The sequence below is a fragment of the Sinohyriopsis cumingii genome, chromosome 9 (assembly GCF_028554795.1).
Source record: "Sinohyriopsis cumingii isolate HCF-2022 chromosome 9, ASM2855479v2, whole genome shotgun sequence".
Lineage (NCBI taxonomy): Eukaryota > Metazoa > Mollusca > Bivalvia > Unionida > Unionidae > Sinohyriopsis > Sinohyriopsis cumingii.
The window spans coordinates 49,994,399-50,009,937 of record NC_142969.1 but is presented as its reverse complement, the minus strand read 5'-3'; the positions used below and the strand labels follow the sequence as shown (position 1 = coordinate 50,009,937).

The 15,539-nt window shown below is 34.2% G+C and overlaps 1 protein-coding gene across 1 annotated transcript in view; it reads right to left on the bottom strand.

Moving 5' to 3' along the window:
- Positions 1-356: 356 nt before the first annotated feature.
- The window catches only part of LOC149791793 (charged multivesicular body protein 5-like), a 21,923-nt gene continuing 6,740 nt past the window's right edge, over positions 357-15,539 (bottom strand). Inside the window, exons 4-7 of the mRNA XM_089970294.1 lie at positions 13,783-13,876; positions 12,266-12,337; positions 8,136-8,357; positions 357-4,126 (exon numbers count right to left, since the gene is read on the bottom strand). Of these exons, the coding sequence (XP_089826420.1) occupies positions 4,070-4,126; positions 8,136-8,357; positions 12,266-12,337; positions 13,783-13,876 (445 nt within the window). The 3' untranslated portion in view covers positions 357-4,069. The remainder of the gene's footprint in view (positions 4,127-8,135; positions 8,358-12,265; positions 12,338-13,782; positions 13,877-15,539) is intronic.

The following is a 15,539-nucleotide window of genomic DNA, read 5'->3' as shown; positions in this document are numbered from 1 at the left end:
AGCTAAGATTTTCAAGATGGTCATTATGGGCAACATATTGTGGTCATACTAGCACCAAATGTCTTCCTCAAACATTTTCTTTTAATAACTTTCTTGTTGCTTGTTTGCAAACAATGTTTTATTTCCCACAATATATTTAGCAAGTTAAATAGTAATACGAACTTGACTTTTTTCAAAAGGATGTCTCGTCTTTTCGCTGAGAAAATGTTGAAGATTTTCTCCAAGTTTGTGGAGTTTCTTTATGCAAGAATAGAACAACGTCCATGTGATAAATTTTAAATCTTGATATTATCTGCAGTATAATAAGCAAGATAGTGTAAAATCTCAAATTACAAGAAATGTTGTAAAAATAGGGCCTGATGTTACATGATTTAATTTTCATAATCCACCTGAAAAAATGTGCATAATCCCTGACAGCAACAAAACCTTTGTACTTTATCAACATCAAGAAAATGATCCAATACATTACAGGATGACAATGAATCTTCTTTATGAAAGTGGCAATACATGCTCTGCGTCTACAGTTTCCTCATCCACAAGGAAATAAAACAAAATAAAAAATGTTTTTCTATGAGTTGATTCATTTTAATTTTTTTATTAAGATAGACTATATGTTCATTAAAATTCCAGTCTCGTGGTACGAAGTTTTTAGTGTCAATAAAATGAGCAAAAATTTTGTTTCAAAGGCTTGATAAATGAATCTTATGATTGGTTATACAAGACAAATTGTGTGATCAACATAACTATCACTAGTTGATGAGTACATGTCACTTAAAATTTTATGTCCAAAATTAGCATATTATGAAAAAGCTTAAAATTGCATGGAGTATGTGTAAGCATACATCCTTGCTTGTGATTGTGTGTAAGCATACATCCTTGCTTGTGATCATGTGTAAGCATACATCCTTGCTTGTGATCATATGAAAGCATATATAAGCTTTATGACACAGATCTTGCACATTCCTGGGTTATTTGAAACATCAAAAGATGTACAACTTTATTTAAAAAATTCCACAATATAATGCCCCCAAAAATGTACTATATAAAAAAAGTTATATTTTATCAATATTCAATCTAGCAACTATGCTTCAATGGTAGATGGCTTGATGGGCAAATATTAATTTCAATACCTCTGCTGCACCAAGCAAAACTTTGTCATGCTTGATTTTAGCAAATTAATTGTGTGGAGTTATTTTGTCTTTTATTTATATAGCTACATCTTCATCTGGGAACAAACCAGACCATAGGATGAATGTGTGTAAATTTTCATAGCAATCAACCAAGTAGTTTAGGAGGAGTAGCAAAAAGGAACTTGTGCAATGGGTGGAAGATGTCAGATGACAGTAGTCAACATACCATTCCTTAAGCTCTTCTTGTTTGTGACACATATTATGGGTTTCACATGCAACGCTGATGGATTAGGTGAACAGAAAAATGAAATTAAGATTTTGTAACTACAAAGGAAACCATAAATTCCAATTAACTTTTATAATGTCCGCTGACATTCTCCTCTTCCAGATCATTAAAATGTATCGTTTAATAGGTAAATGAAAAACAAAATCACACATATACCCCTCAGCTTATGTTTCTTATTAGATTTAAACTTACCCATATGTTCCGATATTTATTTCTGAATAAATTTTATACAAAACATTGTGTCACTCTGGCTAGAGGCAAATGTGCTAAAAGTAAATGCAGACATGACATTCTCTATAATTATTTCCTGTTGAAAAAATCTGACGATTCTGATTATTTGAAAAACAAATATAAACATATAGTTGGGCATTTTTATGATGGTAGCAATTTAAGATTCTTCACACACACACACAAATATTGGCAAAACATCTTAAAGCACTTACTCAGAACCAATACAATTTGATTAACTCTAGCAACCTAGCACAAAAATTATTTTAATTTACAGATCTAAACTTGACATTAAATATGAACTTAAAATGGAGTGTCTTAATAAATTAAAGAAAATGAAGCCAATGAATTCGTCATGTCAGCATGAATGACTTGTGCTGGCATTTTAGAGACATTATATAATCAGTTGCAATCATGACTACTGTATTAGATCCAGAAAATGTTCGTAATATTTAATATATATATATCATTTCTCCTATAAGCCCTAGGGTTTGTTGCGTGGGTTTAATGCCATTTTTCAGCACATGATAGAGGCTAAGCATGGTGGCCAGTATAGCTGGTGGGCCACAAACCCAGGAAGAACCACCAACCCACAGGAAGCCACTGGCAAAACTCTCTCACGTACCCCTTCTAGCTATGCCGAGACACAATTCTATGCAGATAGAGGTGAGATGTCTGTGATCTGTATAGCAAGTGTCTTAGAGCTCTTGGCAAGACTGGGCCTTAAGCCCAAGGGAACTGCTTTGTACATTTGTCTTTAATGGGCAGAAAAAACAGCTTTTCTTAGAAAAAAACTTCGCAAAAATTTGGACAAGTGGGAGAGTATGGCCTTAATCAATGTGAGTAATGACAGAATTAATTATGGTAAACTTTTAGATCCTGTTTTGTAATAAAACTCAGAGTTACCTATGAAACTATTTATTCTCAGCAATATTACTTCAGAATTTAACAAGAGACTTCCCCCCCCCATTGTTGAGACACTCTTTGATTTAGGAAAATGGAAAACAAACTGTATAATTGAGGTTAATCACGGATGTTAATGGACACAGACATCAAACTGACAACTATGGCGAGCTTCCAAAAAGACAGCTTGAATGCAGACTATATAGTCTGTCAAATCATTTCCACTTGTATTTGTACTTTTACCATAAAAATGTTTAAATCCAAGTTTGCTAGAACTGGGTAATACCGAATTTATTTTAAATCATTTAACTTTTGTGGTTTAATCCAAGTTTTAATATCCAACAGAGATGTCATGAACAATCATCTGTAAATTCATTGAAAAATCATTCAGAGCCAATAGTAACATTGTATTGCATAGCGACTTTTAATGGAAAGAAGTCACCCATAGATGCAATTTAGAATTTTTGTATAATTTTCATATGAACTCTCTAAGTAACAAGAGTATCCTGGCATGTATTTTTTAAAAAGTGCCTTGTTTGGTTACCATAAATGGAACAGCCCTAATTGAAAGCATATTAACATCTGATTTTAATGACGTGTATTCGGCAATTATTATATACTCATTTTTTTCTCAATTAACTTTATATTTTCCCACATGTACAGTGTTTCTTCATACTGTACTGCTTCATACTGAATGGCATGTCTAAAACTAATTTTTATTTTCCATGTTGCAATGTTAAATAATCACCTAGCATGTTACTGATGGCTTACATGACTGTTGGTGATACATGCTGGCCTAATCAAGAGTCATAAGATATCAACGATAATTTCCTCATTTTGCTCCATGCATTGTATAGGAAGATGATGAAACAGGTCCATTTTAGAATTACTCCTAAATAAAGCCAAATGAGAAATTAATATAGTAAGTGTAACCACATTTTGAAAGAGAAATTATAAACTCGTTTCATTCCTGCAGTATCCCTCAGAAAAAACACATTAATATCTTCCCATACAAATGCTGTAACATACACTTAAACATTTACATACCTCCCCTCAGTTATAACAGTAAAAATATCAGTGGGGACCCGAGTGGCCGAGTGGTCTAAAGCGCTCTTCGTTACGGATCACTGCCATCTCACCTCTGTCTGCGGCGGTTCGAGACTAAGATTCAGCCAATGTGGGCATGTGAGAAAGCTTGCCAGTAGCTTCACGTGGGTCGGTGGTTCTTTCCGGGGTTTTCCAGGTTCTTCCTCCACCATTAATACTGGCCGCCATGTATAGCCTATCGTGCTGAAAAATGGCGTTAAACCCCACAACAACAACAAAAAATATCAGTTTTCCTGCCATGGCCCTAAGTATCCAATGTAAACGAGACAAAATGAGCTAACATGGATGAATGACAAAACACTGTGCAAATCTGTAATGTCAAATATCATATTTGTCTTTAACATCAAATGTATATGCACAAAACAAGCTTTAATAACAATATATTATTGTATAGCATGGAATTATCCCACTGCTGTTACTTGGCTGTCTGAGGGATCTTTGGTAATCCAAACTCATCCACAGGCACATTGTCCTGCAAAGAGAATCATGATTGTTACTAAAACCAAAGACTCTAATAAATTTTTTAACACAATTAGGTTCATTCCAGCTGATTTGACACTAGCATTTTTCAAACACTAGAACTGCTCAAACACCAGAATTGCACATATTTCTTATGTGTATAAACTTCTCCTTTTGTATATATATATATATATATATATAGAGAGAGAGAGAGAGAGAGAGAGGGAGAGAGAGAGAGAAAGAGGAACTTCATTAATCCAGTCAATTTTGTTCAGAGTGAATATGTTTGGATTAATGAGTTTTAAAGATAACTGAATTGCACAAATTTATATTTTACAATGTCAACATATCGTATACATATGTTTGCCAGATGTATATGTATATCAGTAATGACTGAAATAAATTAATGAATACATTTACTGACTTGTGTTTATTTCACTTCATTATAATGTGCACTTGTATATAAATATTAGTTTTAACAAATACTAGTGAATCTTTTTTTAAAGCTGGCCGTTATCTCAATTCGTCTATTTGTGCTTGATGGTGTTCCCATAAAACATGTAATGTAAAAAGTACAACAAATACAAACTGATATCTTGCAGTTAAATGTGTTAATGATAAACTAATAAAATGTAGTCATTTTTATAAGTTGTATTTCACAACCATTATAACTTCTAATGAGCCAATAATTGACATTGCTTTTTATTCTGAAATGAAGCCATATACAGCAGAGAAATGAAGCACTATCCAAAGCTTAAATCAATCAACTTTATCTCTACAGCCATCAATAATCTGTGATTCTTGGTAAATTACAAAGAGATTTAATGACCCACAATTTATTAAACATATGTTATGTCAAATGTGTGGACGATTGGATCCCAGTGTGCTGATTTAATTATAACACCTCCATTGGCAAGTAGCAACAACACATTGTTTACAAAATCACTGATGACTGTATTTTCAGAATTATTCTTCAAATTTTAATATTTCTTTACAAATTATTTCCAGATTATCGGGGGCAAGTTTTATAGTAATTTTACACTTTGGTCTCCAATTCTGAATAAATTTTGTGGATCCAGAACACAGATTCTTGGATTAACAGCAAAATGACATTTAGGGATTCTGTTTCCATTGGAATATGTTCAGATCATGAGATTTCCAGATAAACAGAGTACCAGAGTTCATATTAATGATCTCTCTCTCTCTCTCTCTATAGATATATATATATATAATAATAATCTGTGTATTTACTGATTGATAATAAAGACATAACAAGCACACATGGTGTGCTGTGTGCAAAACATTTGTCAGAACATCAGAACATTCAGGAATGACTTTGACACATCAGTCTCACAACGTGAAAACTGCAAATTCCAATACAGAAATCTTGACTATTTCTAAGTCAAACATATGTCTGTAAATTATTTAACAAGAAATTCCTGTTGTGTTGAGTTTACCTTTTCTTCAGCTAGAATGTTAAAACACCAGCACTTTATCAAATAAATCTTAATACTGACTTTAACCTAGGATGTGGATGGATATGTTGACACACTGACAGACAGATGCAAGATGGATTTATTGACATACTGACAAAAAGATGTAAGATGGCTTCATTGATATACTGACAGACAGATGTAGAGATGGATGTATTCACATACTGATAGAGGTACAGATGAATTTACTGACATACTGATAGATGTACAGATGGATGTACTGATATACTGATATATAGATGTACAGATGGATGTATTCATGTACTGATAGAGGTACAGATGAATTTACTGACATACTGACAGATGTACAGATGGATGTACTGATTTACTGATAGATGTACAGATGGATGTACTGATATACTGATAGATAGATGTACAGATGGATGTACTGATATACTGATACATAGATGTACAGATGGATGTATTCATATACTGATAGATGTACAGATGGATGTATTGACAAACTGATATATCCATAGATGGATGTATTCACATACTGATAGATAGATCCACAGATGGATGTATTCACATACCAATAGATAGATTCACAGATGGATGTATTGACATACTGATAGACAGACATACAGATGGATAAATTCACATACTGACAGATGTATATAAAGATGCATTCATATACTGGCAGACAGATATGCAGATGGATATATTGACATACTGACAGACACATGTATAAGTATTAATTACCATCAGTGGAACAATATCCAAGGAAGATAACTAGTGTAAGGTTTAATCATACACATAAATCTGAATTGCCTCACTTGATATATAAAATTGATTTGAGAGGCTAACAGTGTTGTATCTAGGAGCTGACAAGAGGCAATACCCCACCATTCAGCTTGCCAAACAAGCTGGGGGATGGGGGTGGGGGGGCCGCTTACTCATCAAGTTGTTGTTTCTTTTAAGTTACCATTTAATGGCACTGACATTATTGGGAAAATATTTATATACTCCCTGCTGTCTATACTCTTACAGAAATAAAATTCAGTTACCAACTTCAACTGATCGGTAACAATAACTGGTAAGTGCATGGTACAGCAACTGCTGGTATGTCCCAGCCATGTGCCTAATGGTATTTGATTGTTTTTTTTAACATGTCAGCAATTTAACTAACATTTAAAACGACTATATAATGAAAACATAATATTTATTATCATTATTACTATTTCCCCCAAAAAAATAATTCCCAAAAATTTAATTAAAATGACAAATACATAAATCATTATTATTCAAATAATTTGTTTATTGAAAAACCTGATCTAATTTTTAAAATTATGATAAAAATATCAGTCATAATTTTAAAATATTTTAATTTTTTATATCTTGTACTCATCATTGATATTTCTTTCTAAAATTTTCTGAATCTTTAATTACTTAAATTATTCAAACATATGCTAACATTTCTTTCTCTCTTCTACGGTAATAATAATAATTATATTAAGATACTATCAGTGCTCTTGCCATTGATTATATATTTCCAAATTACAAAAAGTCCGCATGGACGGAGCATGGTTTGGTTTAAATGTCAGGGATGAAGGGGTTACATCATTTTTAGCAAGACCGTAATTGTGCCAGGTAAATGCTTTTGGAGAGTGAAGTTTGATTACACTTCAAAATGGATTGGCTGCTGACTAGAGTAGCGTTGGATTATTGTCTTTCATCTGTAAGTCATTCTCTTATAGGGTCAGTTTGAGTGTTGTCAAACAATAATAATTAACACAGGTTTTGTTGCACTCACTGCATTATTTTTTGTGTAATTTCTTATTGTTCTGGGTAATTCATTAAATTTACCATGGACATGTACAATCATGCATCCTGAAGAAAACACTTTTTAAGTGCATGCCTGATTAACACTCCTTAGATTCCATGGTCATATCTTCTATTCAAATCTTTTTCAAACTTTGGTAAGGACAGAAAAAGTAAACTTGAGCTACTTTGATGGTCCACTGGTGGCATATACCATAATGACAATTATATAATATCCAAACACCACCCATATATTGATAAAACTGCAAATTAAAAGTTTACTCCAAAACTGTTCGAACATGCACTTCTACAGATATATCTGCACATTTGATATTTCGTGCACTCCCAAGGACTCCAAGGTAGGTGGCAGTTGAAGCACTCCCAGGAACTCTGAAGGAGAGAACAGCTGATGAACTCAAAGAAACTATATGGAGAGGACAGTTTTCCCAGGGACACAAGCATAGGCTATATTTGACACACTCTCAGGGACTCAAGGGAATGGAGACAAAAATAACTCCCCTCTATCAGATAGTAACCATGTGCAAAAATGATGTTTATTTCCACTGAGTGGTTTAGGAGGTAAAAAAGTTACAAATTGACATTCAGACATCTTTTTAGACAGCCAGAAAACTTAAAGGACAGATAAAGGTTACAGGGGGTCACAATATCTGCAATTAGTCTAGTGAGTCTCTCCTGTACAGGTGATCACTGGATACTGGCAATGAAGTGTGTGTGTGTGTGTGTGTATATATAAATGTATTCCCTTACCCTCATGCTGCTATCTCCAGGTTCAGTGGCTGGTACTGATGGTGTACTAACTGCATCATCCAGGTAAGATGAGTCCTCATCTAAGGCTAAGTCACTACCAAGGGCATCTAACTCTGCCTCCAGTTCATCATCATCAATTTCTGGCATACCATAACTTCTACCCATTACTTCCTGAATCTCATTAGACTGTTCTGCAAAGTCTTCTAGCTCGTCTTGTAAGTTCTGAAAAAAGACTGCAATATGTAAAAACGAGTACCAAGTAAACATAACCTGAATTGTAGAAACTACAAAAACAATGTTATTAAGCAAAATAAAAAATGTTTAAATCTGAAGCCAGTTTTGTTGCCTACACTGGGATTATACACTCTTATCTGTGTGCAAACATTTGCTGGACACTGAGTCAGAGTGGAAGATGGTTTCATTCAACCAAACCTTTAAAATGGCTCTGTAGGAGCTCTGCCAAATGAGGGTTTGTTACAAACAAATAAAAAATTGTTCTGCAATACCAGAATGAGACTTTACCAAAATTTGCAAGAATGATTTGATTGACTTGTGACACGAGATGACAAAACAATTCACTGTAATGATGAGATGACATCATGTTTGTTAGAATCTGGATAACTTCAAAGGTAGATTGAGACACACCTCCTGCATCAAGATCTGTTCATAAAACTATGTTTAATGATAGCCTTTTAAGCTTACAAAAGAGTTCTGGTCTGAATGAATGCAGAAAGTATAACAACTTTAAGATAAGGAGAAATATCTTTAAAGTTTCACTTCCACAATGTTTGACCAAATTGCAAACTATTGGTAAATGATACCAATGAAGCACTTTTACCAGACCCTTATATGACCAAGATCTTACAGAGCCACATAAGTGTCTGGTTGAATACAACTAAATCCAGGGATGAATCTTGCAGATTCAAACTCTTTCCTGGGGTCCTGTGTTGTTGAGTGTTCTAAGGCACTCACCTTGACAGGTCACTCACTCATCTCACCTCTGTCTGCATGAGTATGAGTCTTGACTCAACCAACATGGGTATGCAAGAAAGCTTACCAGTAGCTTCTTGTGGGTTGGTCCTTGGGATCTTACTCCACCAAATATACTGGCTGTCATGTATAGCCTAACATATGCTGAAAAAATGGTGTAAAAGCCCCCAAAACCAAAATAAACCAATCAAACTCTTGCAGGAAATTTCTGCATGGAGTAACTAAGTATGAGCATTATTCTTACATGAAAGGTCAAAGACTGCAAAAACGGTGTGTAAAAGATCTAAAAAAGGAGTTTTTATACATGTAAAACATTGATGTTTGAGAACAAATGACAGCACAATTAAGCACAAGAAAACAAGCTGCAACTAGCCCAATCAGGAACATAGACCAAATAACAAAACACAAAGTGGAAAAATGATTAATTTTTAAAAATCACAATGTCTAAATCATTGAACTCACAAGTGAATACAACCAAAAGTAGAGTTCAGTGATATTAGATGAGTGAATTATAAAAAAAGAATTGCTATGTAAACATATAATGTATGCTTTCATATAAACATTTGCACTTCCCCGTTTTACAGCTGGAAAAACTATTGGGTAAACTGTTTCCACATTGAATAAAATTACCATATATACTCATGTATAGGTCAGATCCAACTGTAACCTGAAGGGACTCAGATCTGACATCACATAATGCATGGACAGATCTGGTTCTATGCAGTCTGTTAGGAGCAATCAGTAGAGCAAACAACATAAACCATGATCTACTAATGCATTATGCAATGGTAGATCAGGATCTATGTTCATTTTAGTTGGGCGGACCCATAATAATACAATGAAACAATAAAGTTCGTGCATTATGCTCTAATGCAAAAAAGTTCAAAACCCCTGCATAACATGTAATGTAATTATACCCAAATTTCAAGTAGAAATAAATCTGCACAGCTATGATAGCCATCATGATCATTCCTATGTGACTTATTGTCAGTTATTCCCAAAGTTTGAATTATTAAAGACCAATTTTTTTTAAAAGTTAAATTTTTTTTTCTGCCTGATCATAATATGTTAGGACTACATCTGCTACATCACAAATCCATCCCTACCTAAACAGTCATCTGCTTTCTTAGAAAGAAAGGTGGAAAGAAACTTTCCTTGGATACTGGGACTGGTGCCAAACTGGAGTGGATGTGCAAACTCTAAAGGGACATAACATCAGGGAGGGCTTGGGCGTGTGTGCCTGTACAAGGTTAAGTACCATAAAAGACACAGAAATCAGCTTTGTCTTCAACTATGTTGGCAGATATTACTGTGTTATAAGATGAGTTACATACCCTTCCCACATAGTCAGTCCAGATTAAAGCATCCTAACATATGAGAGCAGATTCATTATCAAGAAGGGTGACCCGAGTTGCTGAGTGGTTGAAAGCACTTGCCATTCCAGATTGTTGCCATCTCACCTCTGTCTGCATTGGCCTGAGTCTTGGGCTCAGCTAATGTTGGAAAGTGAGAAAGCTTGCTAGTAGCTTCTTGTGGGTTGGTGGTTCTTTCTGGTGGTTCTCCTGGGGTTTTCTTCCACCAGCTATAATGACTGCCATGTATAGCTTATCTTATGCTGAATAACCGCATTAAACAATGGTTAGGCTTCACACTTGATATAGAGAAACATAGGTCATGTGATCGAGGAAAACCTGAAGCTCCTGCATAGAGTGACCCATATTATTATAAAGCAGCTGAGGGACCTAGATAGGGGAGCCTGTTGTGCTGCTATTATTGGACCCATTAGGCTGAACTGGGTTCTCTGAGATAAGTTGTCTCGGAGGTAAAATCTATCAAAGAGCACCTCTAACCTTTAACCCAATGCTTGGATTATGGGGGTAAAAAATTAGGTTGACTCAAATAATTTAGGTCAGCTGACTTGGCATACGGCTTACTTATCATTCTGCTGCTGCGATGACAATCTGAAAGGAGGCCTTGCATGAGGTCTTAAATAAGAGGCGAATTTTTGACATTCGTGACAGGGGTTGAAATGGTGCATTTTGTTCAGCCATGTAAGAACCCATGGTCTTTTATATTCGGGCACAGGACCAGAGATTTCATCCTTAAGGAAACAGAGGTCAGAGGATCAAAGATGTCCTAGAACATGACAAAGTCAGGACTGATGCTGGAACTTTCTGATGTCTGTCTGCTATACTTCTATAGGCCTTGTACTATGCACCTGCAATGTTACAAGTAAGTCAGTAAAGCATTCTGTAATTCTTAAAACAATACCCTTTTATTACATTGCAGTTGGACCAGTGTAAAAGTTCAGGACAATTAATAAAACATGTATGACAATGAAATGTAAACGTACTAAAACATGAATAATGCTGATTTCTGGTAAAGTTTACAAAGAAGGGTAAATTCCTGAACTGACTTAAAATGGTCACTATACAAAGTATGATGATGCCAACTGAATCATTGCAAGACTGGGTTAACAAAAGACAGTAGCTGATGACTAAGGTTTTTATTGTGCCAATCCCTATATCTAAAGGGAGACTACCCTTACAGACAACCTTTTAGCAGCATTCTTGCTGAACCAAGCCAAGCCTATATAGTATATTTGAGGGGGATGGTGGTGGTGGGGGCTGCATTTGCAAGGTAGTGGATGTACCCGTAACAGATTATAATCAAGAAATATATTTGAAGAATAAAGAAACAATGAGAAATTTATCAGCATATTTAACTTTTGCATATTATAAGCTGTTTGTATGCCATCAATAAAGTATAAAAATTATAATCTTAATGGACTGAAAAATATAAGTAAAGAAAATTAAAGACAATATATAGTGTATATAATTGTTTATAAGTTGAGTCCAACTACGATCTATACAGACCCAAATAGGCCATCACATAATGTGCCAGCAGATTTGGGTCTATGTAGTTTGTAAGAAGTATACAGTGGAACAAACATATACCCTGATCTGCTGGTGTATTAAACAATGACAGATCAGAGTCAGTGTTGTTCTATGTAGTTTATAACTGGACTTTACTTATAACCTAGTATATGTGGGATATAAGCTAGTATGTATGGGACACTACAACTGATTGTACCGCATTTAAAAAAAAAAAGTTACAGTAATTATTGTTCTCATTCTTACCTCAATATCATCTATCTTTATATTTTTATAAGCCTTTTTGAAATCTTTGACTCCAAGTTTCATTGCATCAACCTGAAAGACAGAAAAATGGATTAAAATAAAAACTGATAAAAATATTCAGCAATGAAAATAAACTAGAAATAAGTTCTCTATGCTGCATTTTATGGGCTCCATACCTTCTCCAACAACATATCTTCTGGTGTGGATGAAATGCTTCCTTACCAAAATTAAAAAAATTCTTCCTTGTGAATTTTGGACAGAATATGCTTAAAATGACACAGGGGAGAAAATTAAATCTGTAAATATTATATTATGTCAGCTTTTCTTAAAGTTCCAATATAATTATTTTCCAACAACAGTCTACACGTTCTACTTGACTCCCATAAATCCATCTTTACAATTTGTTTTAGTAATATTCAGTATATATATGTTTCAACAGATTTATAACCCTTAAGATTTCTCAAATCATTCCATTTGGGTGATTTTGAAATATGCAAAAATTCCAAACAATAGTGGAAAACTAACAATATAAGTTCATCCTGCAGTAACCAAAGGCTATTTATATCAATAAAGATATAAAAAAAGTTTTTTTTCTTTTTTACCTCAATGATCATTTTAACATATAATGCATGCACATAACAGTAGCTGGTTCATATACAAACACACAACAGCTTCAATAATTGGTCAGTGCACGCATTAATTACACTAATCATGCAACAATATCATTATGGAGTGACTGTTTTAAATGAACATCTGTGTGTGTGTGTTTGAATTTTTAATGTAGCTTTAACAATTTAACAATCTGAGTCATATCACTATGATGTCTGCAGTGTGGCAGTTTATAGTGATGTCTAGCAGATTAACATCATGTCCCACCCAGTCATAGGATCCTGACATCAGACCAACCATTCATAACACTAACATCTTAATGCTGAGCGCCATGTAAGGCAGCTGCTACTATCATTTTTATAAGTCTTTGGTATGACTTGGCCGGGGTTTAAACCTGTGACCTCCCACATCCAAGGGAGGCTCTAACCAAATAAGGCCACCAGTCATCATGAAAATTTGTGAAAAGATCTGTTGATGGAATTCAAACAGATACAGTGAATATTATTAAGAAATAAAAAAACAAAAACTACAGACACTGGAACTTTAATTCAACATGATAATGAAATAATAACATTAATAATGCCAGCAAAATTCATTCCGATTACCTGATTTAAACAATTTTTCTCATAAACTGGAACCCCCCAGATTAATTATAAAGTTTTAAAATGCAACCAAAGTCCTGTTATTTTCCACGGTCCATAAGACCTCTCTGGAGGATTTAGAAAATGGATGTCATATTTTTCCAAAAACTGGGTGTCTAAAAAAAAGAAAACTGAAGAAAAAATACAAAAGTTTTAGAAATGCCCTTTTTGAACTTAAAATCTGTCACATATTCAGATTGCTAAATATAAAAATCCTTTTTGCACTCATCAAAATGACCTGCCAACAATGTAATTAAATGTACTTACTGTTGTTTTCGTGTCTTTGATCTGCTGTATGTTGAAATGCTGTTGTTCAATATTGAAGGCTTGCTGGCTCAGAGATTCACGTTGGTTCTCATACCTATGAAATTGAAGAAAGAAAAAAAATGAAATCCTTGATCATATAGGAAAATTCTAAATGAAAATGTGGAACTTCTCATATTTGTAAACTGCACTGCTGTGTTTAATCACTGTACAGGTTTGTACCAGATCCAGTACAGAATCAGTTGCCACACAATCAATGCTCCAACAACAGATAAAATAGTCCTTTATAATTTAATGTGAGCAATGAAAATACTCCACTGAATAAAGAATAAGTATTCGCACAGTAGTGTATCTACTACTGCAAATCTGACATTTATTCTACCACAGAGTGTGTGTGTGTGTGTAATCTAGATTTTCAACGTAGCTTTAAAAAAAAATTCAGTCATATCGCTACAATGTCTGCAGTGTGGCAGTTTATAGTGATGTCTATCATGTCCCACCCAATCACATTATCCAGACACCAGGCCAATTGGTCATAAAACTAACCTCTTAATGCTGAGTGCCTAGCAAGGCAGCTGTTAGTACCATTTTTATGTCTTTGGTATGACTTGGTCCGGGTTTGAACCCGCAACCTCCTGCATCCAAAGTGGATGCTCTAACTACTAAGCCACCAGAGTGGTAACAATTCTACCACAGAAACAATAAACCTACTTTGAAAGTACACAAACAATTCTCAAATAATAATACATAAAAAGTACGTGAAAAGTATGGAAAACAAAATATACAGTAAAGCTCAAGCAGCACCATGGGGGAAAAAGTTAATATCAATTGTACCTATATCTTAGAAAGTGACAGTAATGTATTAACTTACAAAAGATATCAATTTTACCTGGGTAAAGTATTAACATACAAAAAATATAAATTTTACCTAGGTAAACAGATGCACAAGCAACTAATGGTCAGCCTCATTATATCACAGGCAGTAAAATTTGAAAAATGATTTCTTAAAAAAAAAACACTTCAAACCGAAGACTTGGCTTAAGGTTCCACTTTATAGTTATTAAGTACTTTTGAAAAACAGATGGGTAAAAGGTGAAAATGTGCGCAACTCCAACAAGCATAATGGCGAGAATGTTGTCATACCTCTATGCTACTATAACGTGGTATTAGGGAAACAACATGCTGTATGATCAAAATGACCGTTCCCATATGCTCAAGAAATGAACTAGTCCAAAGCAAAGCGTTGAAATACAAAATTTTCAAAGTGCAATTAATAAACATGAAAAAAAACGAAATGTTATCGTCTCGTTTTTTTCCATTATTATATTAAAAAATCTAAGAAATTAAAATGACACAGCAATCATACAAAAAATATTGGGAATTAAAAGTTATTCTAATAATACCTAAAATGTACCAGATCTATTTTAAATGACAAGGATAACCAGAGAGGAAAGCCTGGAAAATTATTTTACTTAATAATCAAACCCTGTACAAAATACGAAACTGTACAATGGAACCTAAGTCAGGTTTGCCATGTTCTCAGCTGATGAAAGTATGATAAATGCATTTCATCATGCCTAGATCAAAGAAATCATTGGTGTAAACAGGTTAAAAAACACCCAAAGGCCTTGCTCCCTACACCCATCAGTAGGGTGATGGGTAGGGGTTTTGGAGGAACTGAGGGGCAGCCCTTGACATGCCCAATTTTGTGTAAAACATATCAAGAAAACCAAACTGTCCTGTTTATTGCAAGAGTTTTA